Here is a 10,408-nt window from a genome sequence, read left to right as displayed (position 1 = left end):
CCTGGCCAAAGAAAACGCAGCTGAAAACCCTAAATTAAAAAAAGATAAAAAAAATTCAGAAGCAGGGTTCGAAAAGATCTGTACATGAGGGTGCGCCGGTTGATCTCGGAGGAGGAGGAGAATGTATCAACCAGGTTTGAGGTTCCAAAGAGCGTCACTCGTTCAGAGTCCCCAGAATCCCACCGGCGTCGTCGCCATCATTGTGCTCTCAGACGATGCATTCGAGTAGCTACGGTTAGGACGTGGGTGGGGATCATAACGATTAGTGATCTCAGAACAATAAAGGAAGAAGCCCATTGCGGCGCCGGTAAGTCGGTAACGGCAGCACGTAGGGGATGGCGATGATGTCAATGGTAGATTAGCACAGGAGTTATCTGAATAGTAATATAGTACCTTTTGTTGCCTCTCCTTCTCCAATTTGTACTGCTCTATCAAACTCAATTTTTCTGCAACCTACATGATTCATGAATGGTTCAACATTTATCAAACAGTGTTCTATTGTCTACCGATTAGTATTTTTCTAAAAATGAAAGATGCTTGCAGTAGCAACAAATCTATGAATATGGATCCAGAATTTACAATGATGCTGCTCATGACACAATATTACACTTAAAAGCAAAATTAAACAAATGAAAATAAGAGTTGGTACCTGATGATCAAAACTCAGCACGATCCATTGCCCGCACATCACTGTGAAGCTGCAGGTCAATCGGCTGTGATTTCTTTGACAGGAGGCTTTACCAAACACTGAAATATTAGCACAGAAGATAGTTGAGTAACTCAATACAGTCTATACAGCAAATGCAAGCATGTCACTGAAATGGAAAAAGTATGAGTTGTGAACTGAACACAAGATTTTGAGAGCAAAATGGGCACCTCAGGTTCATCTGTTGTCCATGGAAGCCCTTGGGCTATTGGTATCCTTTGCTTCTCTTCCTCTGTCATCATTTCATGTATCTTCTTCACAAATTCTTCCTCTTTCACCTTCCCCCTTTCCTGCATTGAATTACAGTATCCATGTTATTATCCAATTCAAAAATCAATGGAAAATTGATTCAATCAATCAATTTGTTGCATCAGAATAGGCATTACCTCAGTTCTTAGCTTGAATGGTTTTTGGCTGGTGACTCTCAGCTGCTGCTTCTTCTTCCACCTGCTTCCCCCAAAGGCTAGTTGATTCCAAACTCTGAAAAAAGCAAATCCATTCAATTCAAATTAGAAAACCCTCATTTTAATCAAATCTTCATTTTTTTCTCAAAAAAGGTAAGCATCCAGAAGACTTACATTTCTTCTGCTTCTTTCTACCTCCATTAGAAGTCCTGTTAGATACACTGCAGTTTGAATAAAAAGTATAAACAACAACACAAACAGATAAATGCTACTATTAAATAAGTAGTATAACATAGATACATATATCATTTTGCACACACATCTGTATATCATTTAATTGGTAGATATACCAAAGTGTCTCTCTGTTTTTAATTGGTAGATAGTTCCAATTGTATTAGGTACCCAAAAATCAGAACGCATGTAGAGCATATAGAATGAAAACACTATAGAGGAAAAAAAATTCACGTTTAATTTTCCATTATCCACAGTCCGTGAAAAATTAACAAAAAAAAAAATAATAATAAAACTACAAAATCAGGTATGGCTCCTCTTATATATGTCTAATCATGTGATCCCTCCCAAACTTCTTTTCATTTTACAAATCGAATCAAATTTCAATTAAATCCCACAAATCCATATTCCATAAAATGCTGCTAAGAATCTAAAATAAAAAATGGATTATAAGTGAGAAAGAAACATACCAGGAGCGGCGGCAGGTGTTTCAGACACTGCAAAAAATAAACAAAAAAAAGTCACATAAAAATGAAAACTTTATCTGAGAGAAGATTCGAAAACAGGAAGAAGGAAGTTATAATTTGACTGACATCCACAGTTGGAAGCGGAAGGGGCGGAGACTTTGCATGCAGCGGGGAGAGCGAGGGCCTTGGTGACATTGAGAACGACGCCGAACTGAGCGCTGCTCTTGAAGGCTTCACACAGACACTGAGGCGCCGTTTTCAGAACCGATTTGAGCCCGGAGCAGCAGTTACCTTCCGGCTTGGTGGTGGTGCTGCCATTGGTGACGAAGGACAAGCAATCCGCCATGGTTAGAACCAGGGAGGAGCAATCCATGGCGGGGGCTGGGGCAGCGTTGTGCGAGTGGGACGGTGAGGCTCCGTTAGCTCCCAAGATGAAGACTGCACAGAGAACAATGAGAGAGAAACAGAAACGGGTTGGTGAGTGTGATGCCATTTTTGGGTACCTAATACAATTGGAGGGTTCTTGATTCTTTGATCGAAACCCTTGGCTGGAGTGGTTTGTGAAGTGAAGAAGAGAAACACAAGATTGGAACTGAGACTGATGTGAAAGGAAACCACTTTCTTTGACTCAGACCATGTGCTTTCTATTTTTTATTTTAAAGAAAACTCAAAAATCCAAAAAAATTCCACGTCAGTGATGTTTCCTCCTGAATTCTAGTATGTATAGATTTTGGATCACATGCATGAGTAAGATCATATGAAAGTACATAAAATTTGAGGGGGATGCTAGGGGGACAATGACTTTGTTGAACAATATGAACAACCACCAATCAAATAAAAACACACTACATCTCCAAATTAACTCTCTAAATTTTAATATTAAAATAATCATCCGTACACTAATAAAATGAACATCCGATATATCTATTGTTTACATTATTTAATATTTTCATTGTTCACCTATACTTTTCCAAAATTTTATAATAACACCTTTATGTTTCAGTTTTACTTTCTCTTCTAGACAAATATTAATATGTATATACAATTTAGCTATTAATTATTCTCTCATGCTTTCACTTGCTTTATAGTTGTAAGATGGATTGTGGTGGGTTGAAATTTTAACTTTTGCTACAAATTTTATATATGGTATTGCAAAAATATTATGTATAGGTACAAAATTAATTACTATATATTTATGTATAAAAATATGTATAATTTAATTTATTTTTAATATATATTTTATATTTTAATATATATTTTATACTGATAATTAATTTTAATAATTGATTTTCGTATTCACTTAGAATAGTTAATTTAATTATATTTTTTGGTTGAAACTAATATACAGTAGATTTAAAGTTATTCTTCCATACTCTTGTATCATTTTATTAGTCTTTTCTCCTTTTTCTATTAAACTATTGAATGAACGACAAAATAAAAGGAATAATTTTTCCAACCCAACCCTCAATTCGTCTTACTAAAAAACGGAGGGGGCAAGGAGTGGTTAAAATCGTTGAAGAAATGTTTTGTTTTCCTGAGTTGTTGAACTCACTCATTGACGTGAAAACTTCTCCCAAAACAAAGAAGCAAAAAAAGGAAGAAAAAAAAAGTATCATGTTCAAACAACACCTTAAAACTAACATGAGTAATGCTTAGGATCAACACAAAATTTATTATTTTTGGTTAATAATTAATCAATAATAATTAAAAAGACAATCAGTTATTAGTATAAAATATATATTAAAATATAAATATATATTAAAAATAAATTGAATAATATATATATTTATACATAAATATATTAGTGACTAATTTTAGTATATAAATAATATTTTTGTTAAAAATATTAACTAAAAGTATAATATTAAACTATTAAGTTTAAGGGATTGAAATGCCGACTAAAAGGGTTAGTTAATATAAATTAAAATTACGGATCTTAATTTTTTTTCAAGGAGCATTTTTCTTTTCTTTTTTTTTTCCTTTCGGAAATATGACTTATATATGTTCTAAAACATTTTGATTTTAAATAAAAGAATATAGAAAACTGGTGCAAAAGCAATACTGCTTGGTGTTGTAATCGCTGATGGGAGGAAAACAAAAACTACTAATAAGTAATAATAAAGTCTCAGCATTCAGCATTACAGCTTGATGGAATAGACATGGGAAATCAATACGAAAGTGTCTACATCAAAAAGGAAGAAATGCACAAATAAAAAGAAACTAATTACAAATTAGAGGGGATAAGCTAAGGTAATATCTTGTTTGTTCATCATCAACTAGAAATCTAGTTACCTCTCTTAGGTGAGTCCCAAAATTTGAGAGGTTTTACCTCAAGTTTTCCGGTTTTGTTTTTTGTTTTTCGGCTTTGTTTCTGTATGAAGTTCTCCTCCTAAGGTATTTTAAACCCCCACCAAAGAAAATATCTATAAATAATAGAATTTGCGTGGTTTTATCTCCTGAGTTAGAAACCTCCTTCTATCTCACATCGATTCATATTCTAGCTGGAATTTTCCTTCGCTTATGAAATCTCCTTTTGAATGGTACACATGTTCGTTTCTTATTCGCCTTTCACGTGACACTTAATCTTATGCTTAAGTCATAAGACTGAGATAGTAAGGTATTACGACCTCTAAAAATAAAAAATATATATATATAATAATAGAGAAAGAGATACTTAACTAGGAGTCTTGAAAAACGGGTAAAACAAGATCGCAAAATTCAAAAGCGCAACTCTCAGAAAACGTGGTTACTTACGTGAGAAGAAAACTAAAGTTTAATAACGAGTAGAGGGCCAAGAACCCAACATAACTAATTCCTGACTCAGCCTGCGAAGCCAAGGCTGGTCGAAGAACATATACGTACATATATTTACATAATAATAACCCAAAAGGACATGTTCAAAACTCTAGTTCTCCATAAAACTTCTAAGAGGTACATAAACAAAGTATTCTTACATACAAAAGGAGAAACTATCACTACAACACACACGGGAAATTGCAGCCGAAAATTGCCAGCCATTTCTTGAACTGCTGTGAATTGATGGGATACCAGCGGTTCTATTAGCATTTTTAAGCTCCGTTGTAAATCAGTCACAATAGCGCTTATTTGGTATTCCAACAGCAGCAAATAACATTTTGTCAATTTGAATAAAAACCCCTCGCCTTCAATATTCAGGAGCCAGTCTTCTCGTTTCGTGCGAACCCAAAGGGAGCAAAGGCGTGAATCTCACTCTCGAATCCTTGCCGGCATGTAGCTCCCCTTCAGCTGCTACGTCCTTCCCCATCACCGATCTGCTTCTCCGCCGTTTAGCTCCCGAGTGCGAAAGGGAATTGGAAGGGCGCGAAACCATCGTTCTTCCCTCCACCATGCTCATCCGTGTCATCGTGGAGTCGCGTGGCTGCCCATCCGTCTTGGTGTTGTGGTCGTTGTCCTCGTCATCCTTCCCCCTTGCCCTATTGTGTGCTACTCGATCACCCTTTCCCTTCTCACTGGTTCGTTCTTCCCCTTGCCCTGTTGTTCTAATTTCATCCCTTTGTCCCAATTTAGTTTATTTGCTTGTTGTTCTACTAATTTTGCTCCAATTTCATCCTTTTATCTTCTTCCTTTTGTTCGACTTTATCCTGATTCAACAACTATTTTGTTTCAATCCCTATTCTTGGTCTAGAAACATTGATTGTGTTCCAACCTAGCCCTCTGTTCGTGCAATATCTCTGTCAATTTCTGTTATTGCAATTTCTTTTGTCCATTTTCTATTTGATGTTACTGAGTTTTGTCTTGTGATTTGCATTTGTTTTGTGTTAGTGATCTTATTCGTACCTGGCCTCCCTGTGGTAGCTTTTCTTCTTCCCAAGTTTGCCTAATTGAATTGTTTTTAGTAATTCCACATAGTTATTGGACGAAACAAGTTTATTTTATTGCCATGGTGTCATTTGCCATTTCATCCTTGGTGGTATATTTAGGAGGTTTGTTTATGAAACTTTATTTACCTTCATCCTGTTTAATATGGCTATGTAGCCTACATCTATTCATAACATATATTTTCAAGTTTATTTACATGTAAAATCGTATCAGTTGAAAGGGTTTATTCCTTTCACCAAAGCTGGTTATGAGACTTTAAAAATATTTGTAATGTTTAAGATTTGAACATTTGTGTACGCGTGATATTTTTATATTCCCCCCTTTTGAGAGCATGGAGTTATTTGAGATGTTATATTTTGATACGTGTATTCTATGATAAAAACTTAAGTCTTTATTTATCTTTCCAGCATATAAAAAAATTTGGATGCAGATCTTGAAGGCAAGACAGATCTCAAGATTCGTGCTCTAGAGGTTGTGGAAGAACTTAGAACTAAAAGCAAACTTATCACCCTTGAATGCTAAGATCCATGTGTCGTTGTCAGTGTTGTAAACTCTGGATCATTGTTTGACCTTTTTCCTTTTGTTGTTTTTCTTTTGTCATTAAACTATTAAGATAGTTGTCTGATCACTATTTTAGAGGAGCATACTAACAATTCTTTTGACTTTCTAATAATTTCCAAACAGTCCATACTCCTGTTAGATGCCTTTAACAAAGACAGAGCATCTTTACCTCAACCTCTGCCAAATTCACCTCCTTTGGCTCCCATTCCTGTTGCTGCTCTTGACCCTCGAACACAAGAGATGATAAATGAGAAGTTGAAGAAAGCCGAGGACCTTAGTAAGCCACTGATATGATATTCTTTAGCTCATTGGAAGACTAAGGAGAGATGCCCTCTTTAAGGAAAAAGCCCTTTAATTTATATTCAATATATAAGTTTGGATTGATGAACAGGCGAGCAAAGAAAGGTTGATGAGGCGCAAAAAGCATTGGAAGAAGCCGAAGCACTTAAGAAGGTCCTTCACTTTTTATAATATGGTTTTGTTTGTCTTGCTATTGAAATTATTTTGGGTACTGTTTGCTTATTTAAATCGAAGAGTTCATATATACCTGCTGTGATTATTTCTTGTTAATTTTGATCTGTGTGTTAACAATCTGATTTTGTGTCAGCTTCTGGCAAGGCAGGAGCCTGTAGTGGATAATTCAAATTCTTCAAAATATACAGCTACTGATGTGCGGATTGTGAGTAGATTTCCTGTGTTCTATAACTTTAATGAGATAATATGCACTCATATTTCGATTACATTTCAAATGATACATCAAAATAAATGAAATGTGTAATGTCAAGTCCTTTTCCATATTCTTGCATCCAACCATTATTTCACTGCAACTTGTGCCTTTTTGAGAGCAAAATACACATGCATGTTGGCACTCATGAGCATTTTTCTTTTTTTTTTTCGGTGTGAATGGCTTTCCTTATATTATATCAATTGATTCTTATGTTTTCTTATTCATATATAACTACTCAGACTGATCAGAAGCTACACGTGTGTGACATATGTGGAGTACTTTTGAGTGTATATGATAGGTAACAACTGATCCTATGCAATACATCTTTTTACCCATCTTTAACATTGTTGTACCATCCAAAGGTTTTGAATTAACTTTTTATGGTACTTATCTAATTTATGCATTATTATATGGTGCAAATAATGTGTGTAAAGGTGTTTTGCATTGTTTCACTTGCTTGTAACGATCTAAATTGCTTCTCAATTTCCAGAGGCACAAAGTTCACATCAAGAAATGAATTTCTGTGTCTTTATTCATAAATTTAATTTATTAACTAATTTACAAGGTTAGCTTTATTTTACACTATTTTTTTGTTTAAATTGGTCTCTATGTAGTGAACTATAATATTATTCATTAGACAGCTTAAGATCTGAATTAATTTTGTCTTATTAATACTGCTTATGGGTGGAAATAGTATGACAAGAGACTTGCTTGAAATAATTAAAGCCGTTCAAATTAACTTGATTATTTATTAACATATTTTCATTGTCATCTATCGCTTGGTGACATAATTTACGTGAAAGATTGCTATGATAACAATAGTAAAACACCATAGTTTATTTGTAATTATGGGTCTACAATGAAATAATAATTGAAAATCAAAGAATAAAATATATACACTAAAAAAATAAATTGAATAACTCTATTAACCCTGTTATTAGTTTACTTTCTTACTTCATACTACAGTTTCAGTTATTTATTGTTCCTGCTTTAATTAATTTTTTAACTAATCTTTTTCTAATTTATTTGTGGATTGACAGGAATGTTTGTTAGGCCATTTGAGTTCAAAGACAGTAGTACGTTACTCATTAAGTAGAGTTTTTACCTGCTGCTGATCTTATATTGGTGAGTATATGTTCTTATAATCTGATTAATTTCTAGGAACTTAATATTGTATGACAATTTTTATGCTGCTAGTTAATTAAATAGTAGGAAAGTGAAAAAGCATGGTCATAAATTGGTTCTGTAATTTTATTGCCATTTGATCAAAAAGTAGTTTTTATTTGTTCAAATAGCATACACTTTCTTCTACAAAACTTAATTTTTCAAGGTTCCTACCATTGAAACGTGAGACACATAGGATATAGTTGTCCTTTTTTCTTGTTTTTACATCTTATTCAGTTCAGTTGCATAGTTGTTCTAATTCTTGGTAGACTAATGATACAAACACTTCTCAATTCTCACATACTCCCTGGTGATATGATGCAAAAGTTTTGTCTAAACTTCAAGCTGAACAGTCTATGTGTGTTGACGTGATAAACTGACTTACTGTTATAATAATAATAAATATTTTGTGCAACTATGATTATTATATTGTTAAAGAATTTCATGTAATTTTTCTCTTAGGCTTGAGAAACGGGTCAACAAGAAAGTAATGGCAATGTTTAAGAAGGCAGAAGATGAGTACACTGATTTAATGTCAGAGAAAGACATAATTGAGGTTTCTTTTTGCCCATCTATTTCAATAATTTGCCATATTTTTTGCATGACTGGTTATTCTATCTTTGTGTTGTGTAGAATGACAAGTTTAAAATCAAGAAAGTGATCAAAGAACTGGATGAGAAAAAGGATACACTAAATGTGACCTGAGTCAAAGTAAACAAGGGAGTTTTTTCCACCACTTCATATATGCCCTTTACTCCATCTATTTTACATGCTTTTCAATTTGGCAATACCTTTTTTTCCCAGTGATTTTGGATCCATATTTTCTACAGTACTACCGGGTACGATGGCTAAGTTAGAACCTCCAGAAGGATGCAGTTTTCTTGATGGTCTTGAGGTTTGGATTGCATTTGGAGGTGTGAAAATAGTCATTATCTGAATTAAGTGGAGGTCAACGATCCCTTGAGGTTTATATTTGTCAGTCATCACTTTTAAAGGGGCTTCAATATTTAGGATTTTTCTAATTCTAAGATTTTTACCACCTTAGTTTTGTTTTTCCCTTTTATATATATATATATATATATATATATATATATATATATATATGCTAGTATGTGCACAAGTAGTGCTCGAATATCATGTTTTTTTATTTTACAAATAAGGATTTTTTTTAGTTAACATTTTGAATTTATCTATGAGTTTAATATTGTTTATTTAGTGTTTTTTTATATTAATATCTCAAGTTTAATAAATATGATGTAAAGAAAATAGATTATAGTAAAGAAAAATGGTATACATTAATGTAACTAATTAGTTTTTTTTAAAGCTTGTTTATGAAATTGTGGCGGTTTTGAACCGTCTCAATTTTTTAAAAAAAAAACACCTATAATTTTCTGGCGATTTTGAAACCGCTGTAATTTTTTTAAAATCCAATCACTGAAATCACGGCGGTTTTAAACCGCCGGTAAATCAAACGACGCTAATAGTTGATTTTGCTGCGGTTATTCCAGTGGTTTTTCGAAACCGTCGCAAAATCAAATCTCCACCCCCTAATGGACGACGCTTTTAGAACCGCTGGAATTTCGTTTCGCGGCGGCTAAAAACCGCTGCGAATCTCCAAAAAAACCGCTGCAATTTCCCGTGCCTCTTGTAGTGTATACAGATATATACATCAAAATAACAAAAGGAGACCCCAAAGTAAACCACTTCGTCGCAGAACCTTCAGACGCCTACCGAGGAGCCACTCGACCTGCATCTAACAACAACAACACAGTATGGGGTGAGAACCAGAGGTTCTCACCATGGTAAAGGTGCCACGCATGTAATATATAAGGTCCTAGGAATGCCAAAGGCAATTCTAGAACTCAAACATACAGTTATAAAACTTAATTTCTAAGCAGAAGCCATAAAAAGAGGTAGATAATCTAAAACACTCCTAGACTTTCTCACTTTTAAACCTAACATCAACGCCAACCCATTTTACCCTTCTTCCGCTCCTCCGTCATCCATAAATCATGCAGAGACAAGCAACCAGATAAATTCACACACAAGAAGAAGCAGATAGAGCAAGTAACAAGTATAGCATGTAGCAGGATATATATTCAGTTAGGCTATCTCAGATAATACATAGCAATCAAAACAAACAAATGCGCATGTTGCATGCTTGTCCTATGGCTGTTGATATCAACTGTCGGTTACGTAGCCATCCTGACATGTTCTCAAGGTCAAAATACACTATGGGGAGGACCCCCAAGCTGACATGGGGAAAAGAACACCCGAAGCTCAATAATAT

At 34.2% G+C, this 10,408-nt stretch overlaps 1 protein-coding gene across 1 annotated transcript; it reads left to right on the top strand.

Annotated features, from left to right (window-relative positions):
* Positions 1–3,699: 3,699 nt before the first annotated feature.
* On the top strand, positions 3,700–9,329 carry LOC130945873 (uncharacterized). The gene is made up of 10 exons (XM_057874568.1): positions 3,700–3,714; positions 5,062–5,299; positions 6,097–6,137; positions 6,351–6,504; positions 6,619–6,680; positions 6,835–6,906; positions 7,194–7,252; positions 7,995–8,079; positions 8,581–8,674; positions 8,752–9,329. The coding sequence occupies exons 1-8, from the start codon at positions 3,700–3,702 to the stop codon at positions 8,005–8,007; spliced, it is 654 nt and encodes a 217-aa protein (XP_057730551.1). The 3' UTR covers positions 8,008–8,079; positions 8,581–8,674; positions 8,752–9,329.
* The last annotated feature ends 1,079 nt before the right edge of the window (positions 9,330–10,408 follow it).

The sequence above is a fragment of the Arachis stenosperma genome, chromosome 8 (genome assembly GCF_014773155.1).
Source record: "Arachis stenosperma cultivar V10309 chromosome 8, arast.V10309.gnm1.PFL2, whole genome shotgun sequence".
In the NCBI taxonomy this organism is placed as follows: Eukaryota; Viridiplantae; Streptophyta; class Magnoliopsida; order Fabales; family Fabaceae; genus Arachis; species Arachis stenosperma.
Note: the sequence above shows the minus strand (reverse complement) of the source record. Positions and strands in the feature narration are given on the sequence as shown.

Bases quoted from the DNA above. Each gene is read 5' to 3' on its own strand.
- LOC130945873 (XM_057874568.1), top strand. The intron at 5,300-6,096 runs GTTCGTTCTTCC...ATTTGGATGCAG, and splicing joins CACCCTTTCCCTTCTCACTG to ATCTTGAAGGCAAGACAGAT. The intron at 6,681-6,834 runs GTCCTTCACTTT...ATTTTGTGTCAG, and splicing joins AAGCCGAAGCACTTAAGAAG to CTTCTGGCAAGGCAGGAGCC.